Below are 18,282 nucleotides of genomic sequence, written 5' to 3'. Positions count from 1 at the left end.
CATTTGGGAAGAAAGTAAAATACATAAATTGGTGTTTTGGGGAGGCAAAAAATCAAGCAACTTGATAAATATGTTTTTGGGAGTACATTCGACACCAGACCTTCCTAGATAGAACATATGGATTTCAGGGGAAAAACATAACAACCAGGAAATCTATTGGCAGCTTTGCCAAGCTCCATGGAGGAAGAGCAATTGCCCACTCGCTCACAGCACTAACGACCAAATTTATACCATCGCTACTATATGCCTCACCAGTATTTAACCATAAGATATTAAATGAATTGGAAAAATCGTATGTGTCTAGTTTAAGCAACCCCTTAACCCAAGAGTTGCCACTCCACATAGCAAACTTAGGTTAGACATAAAGCTGAGACCTTTGACTAGCTTCCATAATGCTTCAATAATAAGTTATATGTTTGAATACAGTAAAACAAGTGCTTTAACACTAAAAGAGATAATCTATAAGGACCTGCAGTGTAACAACTATAAATATTTTGATCTAGACTTGAACATCATTGGGGCGGTGATCATGCAACACAATCTTTCAGATCTGACCTCTCTCAAGCCTACAATGTCTCAAATGGAAAAATCCCTTAAGCAGAACTATCAAGAGGAAGATCTACGCTACGTTTCAAATTACACAGCGACATAACATTTAATTACTACTCCACCGTAAACAACCATACCTTGATTTTGACCTAAAGGGAACAAAGAAAAAGAAATATTTAAGATTCAGGCTTTTATATGTTCCTTTGCATCAATTCAAAGGAACTTGGAACCCACATATAAAGGGCAATGGTTCTTGCTGTTTATCTGGTTTTAGGTCAGAGACTATGAAACATATTAATTGTATCTACCGTAATGTACTAAGTTTAAGCAAGCAATATCTTTGCAGATTCGCTTAACGAGGCAAATATTCGATCCACCAAAAAAGAAATCAACTATTGTTTTAACAATCAATATCCATCTTTTATTAACACCTTAATGAGATTTTTAGATATTGCTTGTAGCACCCTGGGCTCTTTATTTACCTAACTTATCTGATATATGTTTTTTTTGTTAAGTTTATTTATTGGTGATTAGTGTTTGACTGCTATAATCTGTACCAAAATAATGGAAGCTATGTGTATTTTTCTCTTTTTTGTTCCTTATTTTAGAAGCTGTTGTGTTTTGTGTAAAATGAATTGATAAATACAATTAACCTACCTCTGTAGCTCTAGGAATCCCTCAGTCCAATAACGATAGGATGTGATATCCACCTTCAGTGGATTGAATTAACTTTTTATTATTTCGGCAATGTAGGAATTTTCTCCTCCAAGATAATAATGGCAGTTACTCCTAACATAAATACATTGCTGACGGCTTTACTTAATGATCTAGTCAAGGGTTACCAGTAATACAGTGGTGTTTCCAGCACTATGCACGTAGCTGCTAGTCTTGAACCAATCAAACTTCCAACTCTCTCTTTCCATCTGATTCTTCACACAAAGACACTCTTCTCCTCTATAATTATAACAAACAGCGTACCACCATGCTTGATAGGATAATTTGGTAAAATCCTTCCAATTTTTGGTTATTTGTTGTAGAGCAACTGCTAACAATAAGTCTATTATCTTTATGTTAGAATCTTGTTTACCCTATTCACATGTCAACAACACTCTCAAATTTATGGTTACCTATCACATTGTTCATTGATGCTAGTGCTAGACGTTCCCTCTCCCTGAATCCAGTGCAACAAGAAGTCTCTAAACCACCTTGACTTTTCTCAAGTCGATACTATATTAATTGGTTATTTTGCATTTTATATTAAGATTGTTATATGAATTGTTACATTCTTTTATTTGCACTGATCAATTTGCACACCCCTATCATTTTTCTCTCTTCCAAGATATGTTAAACTGAATCATGCATACAAAAATTTAGATTTTTAGTTTAACTTATGTGGTTATTTGCTGTTCTACTGTCCTTTGTATTGCTACTTTGATTTTTCTCAATAAACATCTTTTTGAACTAAAAAAGACACTCTTCTCCTCCACATAAGTACTCGCTGTTCCACTCCAGCATGCAGAAGGGATTACTCGATGCTGGCGCCTGCAAATATCCTGAATGTCTTCAAGTAAGACTAATTATAAAGCCACCTCATTGGGTAGCTCCCATGAGGCTGATTTCTGCTCATCCCTGGAAACGTGCAAGGAATGAAGAAACATTCTTTCTGTTCCATTCTGAAAGTTTCAAAATGTTAGCTTTTCTTTCATTTTTCTAATGATCATGTTGTAACAAATGTGACCTCTATTTCTTTTATTAACAGTCACCCTTTTTAACTTCCAAAATATAAATACATTCAGAATATACTATTGCAAATACATTTCCGATCAATGAATCACAGATTCATCACCGCTAGAATAATCCCCAGATGCCAGACTGGATCTTGAAGCTTTTCACATCAATGCTCCAGTGCGCCATGTAGCTCTTTGTTGACTTTGTTCCGCCCTAGAAATGATGGCACGTTGTCGATAGAGGCACCAACCGTGGGTCGCTGACGTCCGTTCCTTTCTTTCGCATCTTCAGAGCCAGTGCTCTGCTTCTCTTTTTCTTTGTTGTTTGCTCAGATTTTAGCCAAGATTTATCAGCAAAAAAGTGTGCAAGGGATCTATGCCCCTTCGAAGTCTACAGGATTGAAACCAGGCAGGAACTGTCCCAAACAAATGTCCAAGTGGTATGCCTTTGGTGTTTCGACTCGGGCACTTTTCCAAGTGCTCCCTCATAAATCCGAAGGCAAGCCAGTACTGTGAAGCACAACTGTACATCACTGAACACCAGAAGAAAACTCACAAGTCTCGCTCCCGATCTAAGTTGTGAGGAAGAACGCTCTCCCAAGACCGATCTTGCCACAGGTTATCATTGTGGTTGAAGTCTTCTGATAAGTCCAGGTCTAAGACAAAGTGGAAAAACAAGAAGGCAAGGTTGGGCTTGTCTCCATACCGCCATTCTCTTTCTCGAGAGAAGCTGCAAGGTTGTGAGCATGCCACCCAGTCTCTCTCCAGATCCACGAATACCAAAATCTACTATTTGTCCTGATGCACCCAGAATTTCCTGGAATCTCAGCGATGTCGCAACAGATCTAAGTCTTAAGGGAAGCCATGTTGCTCATCTTTTCACCAGTACCCTTTGGCAAGCTATTGGGCCCCAAGCATCCACAGGGGCATCCAATCTTGCCAGAGTATCCATCCTCGACATTGGCTGTGCCTTACCAACCTGCTTCTGGCTCAGCACTGGTGTCGGAGTAAGACCCAAAACTGACTATGTTGTTTGACTTTAAGCCGAACATGCCTCTGCCTCAACCGATGTCGCATCTGTAATCCACATTGACATGCCCGGTCCCCATTCATCCTGGTTATGACACAACACTTTCCCTTCTGCGGAGCCACACTCAGGTGCTTCACCAGCGTTCTGGTTCAGACTTTGATTAGAGTCTCCTTCTATTAGAAGATGACAGTGCTGATGATGGGGATGTGTTATCCCCATATTACAACAATAACAATTTGTGTATGGACTTGCAAGAGGTCAGTGGATGTGATACACCCCCTGATACTGGGTTGGTTTCTCCCCTTGGACCATTAACAGAAGAAGGTGCTTCATTTACTGTGGTCGTTAGACTTTCAGATGAGGTCCTGGAACTACACCCTCCCTCTGTGGAGGTCAAAATTAATGTCCTTACAGCGATCCCGCAACCTCAGTAGATTTCCTCTGAGCCCTTGTTGCCCTTTAATGAAGCCCTGACTGATACATTGATGGACACTTGGTCAAAGCTTGGTCATGCCCACCGATGAACTGTAAGGTTGCCAGACACAACAGACCAGAACCAAGTGACCTTGATTTCCTGACTCAACATCCAACTCCTGAAAATCTGATGGTTCACATTTCTACCAGTAAGGTGAATCCAATCTCTTTTCCTGTGATCTGCAGAGGATAGAGAGTAAAACATTATTGAGGCATTCAGGAAAGGTCATTGCCACTTGTTTACTTGGCCTATATATACATCTCCACATTCAGCAAGTTCTTGCTGGTGAATATTGAAGACCTATGGGCCTTTCTGATGCAAACAATTTAGAATAGCTAGGATGCAGATAAATACACCATTGGGTCTTGACACCACAGATTGCTTAGGCCAGGCAGTCGGTACCAATGTGGTCCTCCATTGCCAAGCTTGGATGAGAACTACTGTTTTTGTCTGGGGATGTCCAGGCCTCCCTTTTTGGATATGCCATTTGACGGGTGTGGTCTCTTTGGCGAGAACATGGATTATGCCCTAGAGCTCTTTAAGCAATTAATCTTTCTGATGCCAAAGGACAGACCCCTTTGTCCAATTTTAGATCTTCTCTGAATGCTTTCCTGAGGAAGAACAAATTCAATGCTCTCATTGGTGCAGGTTTTTTCTACACTGGAATTGGGTGACAGGATGATAGGCCTCGACCTGCAGGATGCATATTTTCATACACCCATCCTGCTGTCTCAGTCATTATCTGCAATTCCTGGTAGTCCAGGAGCATTTTCAATTTGCTGTGCTCCTCTTCGGCCTTATCATTGCCCCTTGGGTGTTTATGAAAGTGAAGGCGGTGGTCACGGCACATCTTGGGAAGTCCAGGCTGCGTTATTCCCCTACTCTGATGTCTAGCTGTTGAATGCAGGTACACCACAGTTGGCCATACATAAGCTCCAAAGAACTGCAAACTTTCTTACATCTATGGGGTGCACCTTCAATGTGCCGAAGTCACACCTGACTCCTTCGCAGAAGATTACCTTTATAGGAGACGACTTGGATACAATGCTGTTCAGGGCCTTCTCTCTGTTGCATTGAGTCCAGAACAATCGAGCTATGTTCCTGAAGTTTTATCCTTGGTCCTGGATCTGAGTGGGAGGGGCTCTGAGGCTTCTTTGCCTATAGGCCTCCTGCTCTTCAACTGTGCCAGGTGGCACATGCAAGCTCTGCAGTAGGATCCTAAGTCTCAGTAGACCCAGTAACAGGGAAACCTGTCAAATTCCATCAAGGTTTTGGAGGAGACTTCAAAAGATCTTCACTGGTGGGTGCTCTATTACATTTCCAGCAGCCGTCCCCCCTTATTCCCCACCTAGAGTTGAAGGTGGTGACTAATGTGTCACTGCCTAGTGTAGAAGGTTATCTGGGAGAGGTAGAGATCAGACGATTGTGGTCTGTAACAGAAATTCGACTCCATATAAATCTGTTGGAGTTGCAGGCCATCTCCTTGCTGCTGAAGGCCTTCATTCCATCAAGTTATGGGAAGACTGGTGCAGGTTCTCACAGTCAACACTATGCCATGTAGTACTGCAACAAGCAGGGCGGCGGGAAAGACTCCTTTACTCTGCTCCAAGAGGCTGTTCGCCTCTGGAGTTGGCTGGACCTTCAGGCCATATCCCTCCTTATGAACCAGTGGGCAGTATGTTTGAATAGCAATGCAGAAACAGTCAGCTGACTGCACCTGGTGGATCACCAATGGCGACTACAGCCCGTGGTGGCGCGGGTAATATTCCATCAATGGTAAGAACCCTGGTTAAATCATTGCCACTGGTGAGAATGCACGTCACCACATTTGCGCACTGGAGTTTCCAAGAAGGCTCTCTCTAGGAGATGCATTCAGAGAATGGTGCACATGACTCCTTTCATCTTTTCTGCCACTACCTTTCCTTCCCTGAGTACCGAAGATCAGGAACAACTGGGCCCAAGCCATCCTAGTTCCTTCAGATCAGGAAAGGAGAGTGTGTCACCTGAACTTCTGGGCATTGCCATGTGCCCTTGATCAGGCTACCTGTTTTGGAGGATCTTCTGTCATAGCATCAGGGCAGGGTTCTGCACCAGGACCTGCTCAATCTATGCCACCATGCATGGAGATTGAGCTTCTGCAATTGAGTGCATTCAAACTACCGACCGAGGTAGCTGTTTTCCTTGCTGCATGACACCCTTAAACAAAATCCATTTATGCAGGGTGCTGGGACAAGTTTGTGGCCTGTTGTGGAGTCCGCAACGGACCAGTTGCAAGTTAAACTTTCTGTCATTAAATTGTTTTGTCTTTGGCCCAGCAAGGACTTGCAGTGGCCACCATTAAAGATTATCTGTTAGCTGTTTTGCTCTAATAATGACCTTTGGTACTGTACCCTTCCTGCTAACTTCATAGGGACCACTAGTAATGCCCTATGGGAATGTACCCCTTTTCTAACTTGAAAGGGACATCTAGTAACGACCTGAGGCACTGTATCCTTCTCCTAATATTCTTTCAGGGCGATCTCTAGTAGTTATCTGCGATACCATGTTTCAACAAATGGATGATAATGGTGAATCTGCATAGTGTACTTTGATTTCAAGAAATCCGATTTTAAAGTGAAAGTGAATTACACTATTACCTGCCTATTAAATTCTACCAGTACATGGACCTTTTGACAAGCATCCATTATTATTGATGAACGTGTATTGGATTATGACAGAGACAATTTCAGTGACTTTGACATGAACATTTTGGGAATTATTTTATGATTGAATTGGTTTTCATTATGTTTTTCTAGGTTTCCCCATGTTTGACTATGCTCTCAAGGCTTCTGTTCATCAGTGATCCAGATGCGTTAGCAGACGCATGCTGGGCACTCTCTTACCTTTCTGATGGCCCCAATGTTAAAATTCAAGTTGTTATCAATGCTGGGGTATGTCGAAGATTGGTGGAACTTTTGATGTAAGTAACAAGCTTTGCATACTATTAATGTGCTAATTCGTTTTTTGCAAAATACTAAGTACCTGCATTGAGCTTAATCTCACAATTTAGAACTGCTATCCAGGTTTTTGATATACTTGTCACAACTTAACTTATTTGGTTACTTACAAATAGTGGTAATCTTATTACATTTTCTAGGCAGGGTGTTCGAAAGTGTAGGAAAGTGCCTCTTTTTCCATGGTTACCCCTAACGTTTTGCCAGATACCTGATGATAACTTGACTGAGTGTGTGCTGGGACCCTGCTAACCAGGCCCCGGCACCTGAGTTTTTTCCCAAACTGTACCATTGCTCCCCCAATTGGCACACCTCTGGTCCACATATAAGTCCCTTGTAAAAGATACCACTGGTACCAAGGGCCTTGTGATCAGAGAGGGTCTCTAAGAGCCGCAGCATGTATTGTGCCACCCTCGGAGACACCTCGCCTAACACATACACACTACCATTGCAGACAGTGTGTTTTGGTGCAGACAAAACTTGAAATTTGACATAGCACACTTTCCTGTGTGCCATGCCTACCTACCACTCTAGCAGGCTTATCAACCCTAAGGCAGGGTGCACTATACCACAGATGAGGGCATAGCTGCATGAGCAATAGGCCCCTACAATGCTAAGTCCATTCTTAGACATTATAAGTGCAGTGAAGCCATATTGAGTACATGGGTTGGGAGTTAGTCATTATGAACTCCACAGCTCTCTGATGGCTTTACTGAATGCTAAGAAGTTTGGTATCAAACTTCTCAGCAAAATAAACCCACACTGATGCCAGTGTTAGATTTATTAAGAAATTCACTCAGAGGGCATCTTAGAGATGACCCCTGAAAAACGACCGACTTCTAGTATATTGGCTGACTGGTCCCTGCCGGCCATCCCTCACCAGACAGGTTTCTGACCTCATGACCTTTGGGCTCTCGGAGGTCAGAAACAAAGTTTGCTCTTGGTGAAGGTGCTTCTCACTTCCCCTAGCAGGAACAGCAACACTTGGCGTTGAGCCTAAAAGGCTCTCCCCTTGTGTTATGCTGATTTGGGCAGCCCCAACTAGTGGAGATTCCCACCCCCATTTCTTAACCCCACTTTTCCAAAGGGAGGGGGCACTCAAAGGGTGTAGTCACCCTAGGGGATAGTAGCCATTGGCTACTGTCCCCGATCTCTGTAATGCCCTTAAATTTAGTATTTAAGGGCTTCCCTGACAAATTTGATGACCTAAGAAGAAGGATCGAATAGCCAAATAGGAGAGATGGCTGCCAAGATGGAGCACCAAAAGGTTTTAGGATCGCAAATCCGTGAATATCCTGCCTTAATCCCTGCCATGCACCCCACTGCTGCCTAGCATACTCACAGAATTCACTCTAGAGTGGGAAATTGTGAAGACGATTGGAACTATATTCACCAGGATCAATGGGAACGGCCAGCTGCAAGTCACAACCTATATAAACGCTGGGATCAGATGCAGTCTTCCATTTCAGGCCAGAGTGGAGGTACCACTCTAAGCTGCAGGCTGATATGTGGAGCTCGGCATTGTGAAGCCTGATAAAGAAGCCTAGTATTGCCGAAGCTGATTCCGGTGATGGCGACTCAATGCCGACCCAGTCCTGTGGCATGAGCGAACCTTTGTGATCGTCCGTTTAAAGTGGTGGGTCAGGACGGAGGAGGTGTGGAGGCTGTTCGGGGTACTAAGGCGGTCCCATAACCTGGCCTTTGACCCTTCCTTATTAGCGGAGGGTGCAGGTGTGGAACCCACACACCCTGCCCCACTTTACTGACATCCTTCGAGCAGCCATGCCACCTTTCCTGAGAATTGCACTGCACCAGATTGGTCTGGTTACATGAGCTCTGACATGGGCGAACCCCCACTGGCGGTTCTGCGTGGGTTAGGCCTGGATACATTAACCTGTCGCCTTGGTCCCAGCACTCAGGTACCCCTTGGTTGTAGGATGGTCCTGGGATGCTTTAGTGAGTAGACAGGGTGAGTGCTTCAGTGTTTGCTCTGCCTGCTTGGCTCCCTTCGATGTGCTAACAAGGAGATGCTGTTGGTTGTGTGAAGCCGGGCAAACTTCACCTGGTCTGCATCAAGTTCCACAAGAGACGTCTGGGCTGCTGATCTCACCTCCCCCATCCTGTGAGCGTCTTGCAAGGTCCTGTAAACAGGTCTGAACGCACAGATGGGGTTAGGCTGTTTCCAGAGCAGTTGGCCTGTTTCTGTTCTATTGCTTTGGGATTCGCCTGATCAGTGATGTATGTTTTGTATTACCGAGTTGAGCATGGTACTGTCTCATGTTGAGAGTGTGTGGTTTACACTTTGGTCAACTCTCCGTTTTGGGGGTCTATTTCTCCAGCCCTAACTCGTGGACCCTTGTTTCAAGATGGTGGTACGACCAGCTTGTTGAAAATAAACATAGGACTATTGTTCTAGCCCAAAAAGTCACAGAAAGTAGAGAAGGACTCTGGGCATGTTGACTTTGCATGGAAAGAAAGGTAGCACTTTATACCAGTTGTGGCAGAGGAGCGGCCATCTTAGAAGGGTGTTTCTACACTGCACTGCCAAGCATTTCCCCGGATTTTTCAGCAAACCATGGATGCACTAAATCACTTTAAGTTGTTTACTAAAGATTCATTCTCTGTGTACGAACAAAATTAACTTTCTGATACCCCATGACCTAGTCTCAATTCATAAATAATTGAGCAATGTGCAGCTTGCCTATAATTAGCCCTGAAAATCCCCTATGCAGCTTATAACTCTCTCTGTTGTTTCCCTCTCACCATGGCTCCAAATATCACTAGCCCCAACAAGGACCTGCTGTCATGGGTGGGTCGCAATGCTTATAAGATTGTTTACCCGCCCTAACTTAATGCTGCTATGAAGTTTAAACATTAATCTACTCAAACGGCACCTGGACACTTTTGTCTCGAATGCATACTTTTGTATGTCTAAAGGCATCGTCGTTGACAAACTAATCTTCTTCAATAACAGGAAAGCCCAGTGGAGAACAGCCTTTACGTCCATGCTCAGATTCAAACAAATAAGGAAAACCCCTCATGGTTGTAGACTATCCATTATACCCTCACCAGTCCTTAAAGCTGATCTTGCCATATCCCTCTACAGCAATGGGAACATTCTTGTTCAAGCATCAGACTGAAGCCTAGAGCAATTTGACAAATTATTTATGAGGATTAAAAATTCAATGGCTAATAATGTACTGTCTACGCTACCAGATCAAGGTCTATTCTTCGCAGAAAAACCTCAACTCGCAGATACCAGCTCTACTTCCTCCACCTTATATTCATCACTTACTAGAAATCAGCATGTCCAATCCCCCTGCACCATCTGGAAATCTTTTGTGGTCGAACCAAGGCCTCATATTGCAACTAAGGTCTGACCGAACACCAACTTATCAAACCTTCCTGATCCCTCTACACACATGGCATTCAAACACAATACTCACCCCCTTATAGCTTTCAACAACAACAAACTGGGGAACTTGAGGCCTACTTCCCTCCCCTCAACTACTCCAAATTCGCCCCTATGTGAGCCTCGTTCTTACAACTAGCTCCCCAACCCACGGATTTCATCGGACCTACAACTCATGAAAGCCTTCTTACCTGTAACTGAGTTCAACTTAGATCCTAGAAATAAAAGTAACAAAAGTAATATTTTTCTACAACCATTGGCCTGTAGTCAGTCATTGAGTGTGTGCTCCTGGCTTGTATGAGTCTGTAAACCAAATGCAGTCACACTACCCTCCAATATGCCTAACTGCTCAGCCCAGCTACCACTAAATTGAAAGTAAAGTTGATGTACTTTAACCTCTGCCATACCGGTGGGGTCTCACTGGACTCTGTGCACACTATGCCTCTTTTTTGGAATAGTATTTATATGGTACATAAATGGTATGTATGTATTTGGTACAGAGCTAGCTTCATACAGAAGGTCTTTGATCAAAACTCACTCTTAGAATGACTGCTTCATTTAGGAGTGCCAGAAATGTACCTAAGCAACCATTTGGATTCCAGGTCGATACAGCAGCTCACCTTTTAAGATCTGATGGTATCAGAAACCACAGTAGTATTCTTGATTTAATCTTTGGTGCCACTTTGTACTGATGAATATTTACACCTCTTTCTGACTTTTGATTATTATGAATGGTCTCACCTTGCTATGCATCTCTGTTGAAAAGATTGGCCATTAATGACTCACTGGTTTGACTTACCTACATATCCCCCCATATGGATGTTAGGATTCTTCTCAGACTTTCCTTTTTTTTACATTATTTGTAAGTAACATTTAAATTAAAGCAAATGGTGATACCAAATAGTACACTACAATTAGACCATTGGAGAAAATGCTGACCATGGTCATTGACTCGCCCACATCGTGCACTTCCTGGCGGGCATGCACAAGGAAGTGGTGGGAAGAGTACGATATGGGGCAGGTGGCAAACTCACCGCTCTGTTAAGATGGATTATGGGGTACGTCAGGGCTGCGAACTGGCTCCCTTTCTATTTGTTTATATATAAAAGATTTAGAGAGTCAAATCAAGAAGGGGAAGGTGGACGTGCCGCTGGTGGGTCGCAGGTCATTCCCAGCGCTATTATACACGGATGACTGCGTATTGATGGCCAGAAATGCGATGGGGCTGCAGTGGCTTTTAAATAGTTTTAACAGCTTTATGAATGATCTTGGACTAAAAACAAATGTAGCAAAGTCACAGATTATGGTGGTGGGAAAATCGCCCAAGATTTTAAAGACATGCTACGTAACAAATAAAAAATTGTCCTATGTGTCGACCTTTTACTATTTAGGGATCTTGTTCGATCAGAGAAGTTCCTGGGGACATCTAGTTGAGGCCAAGATTAGGGGCTTTAACAAAAATGTGGAGGCCATTTTTAGATTTACCAAAAAACTAGGCTCCAGACCAATCAGTGCTGGAGTTTGGGGCCCATGTAACATCAAGAGTCTACAGAGGGCAGAGAACACGTTCATGAAACGACTTCTGACAGTTCCCACAAGCACAGCGGCCACCATTTGCCACAGTGAATTGGGCGTGATCCCGTTGTCATTTCGTATACAATCAGCCCCTTTAATGTTATGGCATAGCATTTGGGCGAAAGAAGAAGCAGCCCTGAACTATGTCCTGGTTCTAGATTGTTTAAAATTGGATAATTTCAGGAAAAACTCTTGGATTTCTTATATTAGTGATTTTCTTGACTCCCAGATTGCCTCAAAAGCCCTAGTAATATAGCCAAAATACCAAGGGCCAGGTTGAAAAAAGAAATTTTAATCCACCTGTACTCAGCTATAGATAACCTGGAGAGGGGTCAAAAAAGGGTTGTCGACCACTCATTACTGATTTGTAAACCTGGCATTGCGCCTTAGCTCTCCTTTTATTTAAGTCACACCAATATGTTTTATTTGATAAGATTTAGGATGGATACTTCCTATTTATTGGTGTCATACCCACGTGATTCACATTGTGATGCCACCTTGGAATTGTGCCCATGCGAATCAAAGTCAATCTAGTGTACCTTGCATTTTATGTTTTTTTGTAATCTCTATATAGAACCAAGACGTGCTTTTTTGAAACCGCTTTTATGATTTTTAAATATTTGCAAGTGTCAGGCCGCGTTAAACCATCTTCAACTGCTAGAGCATGAATTCATTTGTTTAATGGTGTATAAGTATATCTCTGCAGCTGTCTGGCAACGGAACATTGTTGGAAAATAATTACTTTGTATTTGGATTATATTGATCAGATCAGCATATCCATTCATGAATTTTTGCGTGGAAAGATAGTATGATATTGTCTCACGTGTAATTTGCATTATTTGCAATCATTATTATCATGGATTTATGATTATTTGCTGGTATTTTACTCTATTATGAATTGTCTGATGAAATGTTTTGTTTTTTATGATGCTCTCTTTTATGGCTGGTATTCAACCGAATAAAGACTTTTGACTGACTGAGACCATTCGTCACTCCTGCATAAAGGTTCTATGCTCAGGAATCTGTGATATATGTCTCACCGTATTTCTAGTTTACATCAATAGCCGATACAATATAAAGTTAAGAAGCATAACTTAGTAGTTAAATGTCCTTAGAGAATGAGCCTCTGCAGTGCTATATATTACATTGCACTATCTACACAAAGCACCTCAGGATTGTTAGGGAGATTAGATGGGTGAACCCAAGTCATGAATAGGGCTATTGTCCAGGGTTCCTTTCCACCAGTGTGGAAGAAGGCTATTGTGAAGCCTCTCCTCAAGAAACCGTCTTTGGATCCTGGCCTTCTTAAAAGCTTCAGGCCAATCTCTCTGCTCCCGGCCCCTGCAAAAATATTGGAGGCACACCTCAACTCTCACCTCTCCACTTTTCTTGAGACCAGTGAGTATCTTGATAACACACAGCACGGATTCAGAAAGCATCACAGTACCGAATCCGCACTCACTGTTGTAGTAGATAACATCCGACGCAAAGTGGATAGTGGCCAAACTACAGTACTTGTCCTATTAGATCTCACAGCCGCGTTCGATACCCTGTCTCCCGCCATTTTAACATCTCGGCTTAGGGAGGCAGGGGTTACTGGGCCGGCCTTGAATCTTCTTAACTCCTTTCTCCTTGGTAGAGAACAGAGAGTAAAGCTTGGAAGTTTCCTCTCCCCTGCCAAGTCATTGCAATGTGGGGTGCCACAGGGGTCGGCCCTTAGTCCGACCCTGTTTAACATCTATGTGGCCCCCTTTGCTAGACTAGTAAGATCGCAGGGGATGGAGGTGGTGTCCTACGCCGATGACACCCAGATCATGGTGTCACTGGCTCATTCCTCTGTCCATACATCTGCCATTAGCTTTAGGTCATGCATGCAGCATGTGGCAGATTGGATGATCATCAATTCCCTAAAGCTAAATGGCGACAAGACAGAGGTCTTGGTCTTTGGGAAAGACCAAGATGTTTGGTTGAGCGATTGGTGGCCTTCATCTCTTTGCATCTGCCCACTCCCTCCCAATCAGCCAGAAATCTCGGCGTGGTCTTTGACACCTCACTCTCTATGACGCTCCAAGTAAATAGGACCGTGGCCACTTGCTGGGGTGTTATCAGGATCCTAAATAGGATCCGTAACTATCTTTCTCTCCAGGCTCGTAAGCAGATTGCAGTCGCTCTTGTTGGCTCCAGGCTCGATTATTGCAACTCCCTGTATGTGGAGTCCAACAAGGGCCTTATCCATCGACTGCAAATCGTGCAGAATGCTGCAGCGCGTTTTGTTCTGGCCCTTCCTTTGGCATCTTCAGCCACGACTGCTAGGAGAGATCTTCATTGGCTCCCTGTTCAGCATAGAGTCTTTTTTAAGATTCTATGTCTTACATACAGAGCTCTTGCGGCTGGCACGGACGATGCACTTGGGTCTCTGCTTACCCGCTATATCCCAAGTAGGTAGTGCCCCGTACAAGGCTAGCCAGATGGGGAGCGAGAGGCTTTCCTGCTGCCGCTCCTAAGCTTTGGAATTCTCTTCCAATTGAGGTCAAATCTCTACCCTCAATTGATCTGTTTAAAAAGGCCCTTAAGACGTGGTACTTTATCAAAGCCTACCAATGAGAGATCGCTGGTTTGATTTGCGAGCTGTATTATTTGAATTAGGCGCCTTGACGCCCATTGGGCAAAGTATGCGCATGATAAAACTCAGTTCATTCATTCATTCATTCATTCAATCTAATGGCCCTGCACTGCTAATATCCATCATGTCAGTGGCCTGATCTTACTGGTAAATCATGAAAAGAAAAACGGTGGAGCTGAGCCAAAACCACATTTTGAAAGTAAGTAAATAATTATTTTTTATGGTTTAACAATGAAGTTTAATTTCATTTTCAAAATTAATAATAAACCAATTTGATGCTGTATTCTACATTGAGCAGCGTGCTGTGGCTGTTCCAAATGAAAGGTAACAGCTGGTAAGAGCCATTAAACAATAACATGACCTGTAGCCAAGAAGCCTTTCGTGGATCATGTCTTTCCCTTCTTCATAGCTGGCTAGAAAGGCATAGTATGATAACTCAAGTTTATAGAGAAGGAGAAGAATTTGAAAAACGAACAGCACACGAATTTACTGGTGAAAATAACAAAAAAAAGTAATTCATTAACCACAGTATGTAACATTTAAAAACTGGTATAACGGTATATACCACTGAAAAAAACACATCTTTAACAGACAATCTAATAATTGATTATAGCGTTTCACTTGGGCAGCTGTTGATTAAATAATGTTTATTTTCTAGCCATTAAACATTCCAAAGGGCAGCCTATGATTATATCTGAAATTGTTTTCTTGATCAGTCAATTGTAATTATGAATTTTAAATGTGACTAGTGACTACAAAACCTTTCTGTATGCATTTCTGTTGAGCAAACCGTGTTTCTTTACCACAAACAACAGCCAAATACAATTAGTATACATTTTTCACATGAGGAATGTTTTCAAATTTAAGTACCTCAAAATGAAGGATATAGGCAGATCGGGCGAAAAATAGGTTTGTTTAGTTATGTTATGTTAACTTAGTAGTTAAATGTCCTTAGAGAATGAGCCTCTGCAGTGCTATATATTACATTGCACTATCTACACAAAGCACCTCAGGATTGTTAGGGAGATTAGATGGGTGAACCCAAGTCATGAATAGGGCTATTGTCCAGGGTTCCTTTCCACCAGTGTGGAAGAAGGCTATTGTGAAGCCTCTCCTCAAGAAACCGTCTTTGGATCCTGGCCTTCTTAAAAACTTCAGGCCAATCTCTCTGCTCCCGGCCCCTGCAAAAATATTGGAGGCACACCTCAACTCTCACCTCTCCACTTTTCTTGAGACCAGTGAGTATCTTGATAACACACAGCACGGATTCAGAAAGCATCACAGTACCGAATCCGCACTCACTGTTGTAGTAGATAACATCCGACGCAAAGTGGATAGTGGCCAAACTACAGTACTTGTCCTATTAGATCTCACAGCCGCGTTCGATACCCTGTCTCCCGCCATTTTAACATCTCGGCTTAGGGAGGCAGGGGTTACTGGGCCGGCCTTGAATCTTCTTAACTCCTTTCTCCTTGGTAGAGAACAGAGAGTAAAGCTTGGAAGTTTCCTCTCCCCTGCCAAGTCATTGCAATGTGGGGTGCCACAGGGGTCGGCCCTTAGTCCGACCCTGTTTAACATCTATGTGGCCCCCCTTGCTAGACTAGTAAGATCGCAGGGGATGGAGGTGGTGTCCTACGCCGATGACACCCAGATCATGGTGTCACTGGCTCATTCCTCTGTCCATACATCTGCCATTAGCTTTAGGTCATGCATGCAGCATGTGGCAGATTGGATGATCATCAATTCCCTAAAGCTAAATGGCGACAAGACAGAGGTCTTGGTCTTTGGGAAAGACCAAGATGTTTGGTTGAGCGATTGGTGGCCTTCATCTCTTTGCATCTGCCCACTCCCTCCCAATCAGCCAGAAATCTCGGCGTGGTCTTTGACACCTCACTCTCTATGACGCTCCAAGTAAATAGGACCGTGGCCACTTGCTGGGGTGTTATCAGGATCCTAAATAGGATCCGTAACTATCTTTCTCTCCAGGCTCGTAAGCAGATTGCAGTCGCTCTTGTTGGCTCCAGGCTCGATTATTGCAACTCCCTGTATGTGGAGTCCAACAAGGGCCTTATCCATCGACTGCAAATCGTGCAGAATGCTGCAGCGCGTTTTGTTCTGGCCCTTCCTTTGGCATCTTCAGCCACGACTGCTAGGAGAGATCTTCATTGGCTCCCTGTTCAGCATAGAGTCTTTTTTAAGATTCTATGTCTTACATACAGAGCTCTTGCGGCTGGCACGGACGATGCACTTGGGTCTCTGTTTACCCGCTATATCCCAAGTAGGTAGTGCCCCGTACAAGGCTAGCCAGATGGGGAGCGAGAGCCTTTCCTGCTGCCGCTCCTAAGCTTTGGAATTCTCTTCCAATTGAGGTCAAATCTCTACCCTCAATTGATCTGTTTAAAAAGGCCCTTAAGACGTGGTACTTTATCAAAGCCTACCAATGAGAGATCGCTGGTTTGATTTGCGAGCTGTATTATTTGAATTAGGCGCCTTGACGCCCATTGGGCAAAGTATGCGCATGATAAAACTCAGTTCATTCATTCATTCATTCATTCAATCTAATGGCCCTGCACTGCTAATATCCATCATGTCAGTGGCCTGATCTTACTGGTAAATCATGAAAAGAAAAACGGTGGAGCTGAGCCAAAACCACATTTTGAAAGTAAGTAAATAATTATTTTTTATGGTTTAACAATGAAGTTTAACTTCATTTTCAAAATTAATAATAAACCAATTTGATGCTGTATTCTACATTGAGCAGCGTGCTGTGGCTGTTCCAAATGAAAGGTAACAGCTGGTAAGAGCCATTAAACAATAACATGACCTGTAGCCAAGAAGCCTTTCGTGGATCATGTCTTTCCCTTCTTCATAGCTGGCTAGAAAGGCATAGTATGATAACTCAAGTTTATAGAGAAGGAGAAGAATTTGAAAAACGAACAGCACACGAATTTACTGGTGAAAATAACAAAAAAAAGTAATTCATTAACCACAGTATGTAACATTTAAAAACTGGTATAACGGTATATACCACTGAAAAAAGCACATCTTTAACAGACAATCTAATAATTGATTATAGCGTTTCACTTGGGCAGCTGTTGATTAAATAATGTTTATTTTCTAGCCATTAAACATTCCAAAGGGCAGCCTATGATTATATCTGAAATTGTTTTCTTGATCAGTCAATTGTAATTATGAATTTTAAATGTGACTAGTGACTACAAAACCTTTCTGTATGCATTTCTGTTGAGCAAACCGTGTTTCTTTACCACAAACAACAGCCAAATACAATTAGTATACATTTTTCACATGAGGAATGTTTTCAAATTTAAGTACCTCAAAATGAAGGATATAGGCAGATCGGGCGAAAAATAGGTTTGTTTAGTTATGTTATGTTAAGTAGTTTTATAAGTGCTCGAATACCAATAAGGCATTGTGGCTCTAGCTGAGTGAGCAACCTGAGCAAACTGTGGTGCCTAGAAATTAATGTAAAGTAAAAAGGCATGTCTTGAGAGCCTTCCTGAAGGCTAACAGATTAGGTTGAGATTTGATAACAAGGTGGTGAGAGTTCTAGGCCTTGGATGAGTTCAATACATATCCGTGGCCGCCCTATTTAACTTGTCTAAAACGAGGAACTGACACGAATATAGACAATGCTGATCTTAGAGGTCTTGATGGAAGGTAGATGGAGAAGGCCGAGCTCAGGAAGGCTGGACCTTGACCATGTATGGCATTATAGACTATATATAGTGATTTAAAAATGAATCTGGCCCTGACTGGGTGCCAGTCAAGCCGTTGGATAGCTGTGGAAGCCGAATGATAATTGGGAAGCTTGAAGAGAGCCCTTGCTGCAGCATTTTGCACTGTCTGAAGTTTGTTTAGCACATGTTTGTTTGTGTTT

General features: G+C 42.8%; 2 protein-coding genes across 13 annotated transcripts in view; one reads left to right on the top strand and one right to left on the bottom strand.

Moving 5' to 3' along the window:
• The window catches only part of KPNA5 (karyopherin subunit alpha 5), a 418,555-nt gene that overhangs the window by 190,375 nt on the left and 209,898 nt on the right, over nucleotides 1-18,282 (top strand). For all 10 annotated transcript variants that reach the window (XM_078648496.1, XM_078648499.1, XM_078648491.1 and 7 more), the window contains one exon: nucleotides 6,577-6,740. In XM_078648496.1, coding sequence (XP_078504622.1) covers nucleotides 6,577-6,740 — 164 coding nt within the window. The remainder of the gene's footprint in view (nucleotides 1-6,576; nucleotides 6,741-18,282) is intronic.
• Nucleotides 1-18,282, bottom strand: part of LOC144763165 (uncharacterized) — a 233,432-nt gene that overhangs the window by 119,996 nt on the left and 95,154 nt on the right. The window lies entirely within an intron of this gene.

This window comes from Lissotriton helveticus, chromosome 6, assembly GCF_964261635.1.
Source record: "Lissotriton helveticus chromosome 6, aLisHel1.1, whole genome shotgun sequence".
NCBI classification, from domain to species: Eukaryota; Metazoa; Chordata; class Amphibia; order Caudata; family Salamandridae; genus Lissotriton; species Lissotriton helveticus.
Note: the sequence above shows the minus strand (reverse complement) of the source record. Positions and strands in the feature narration are given on the sequence as shown.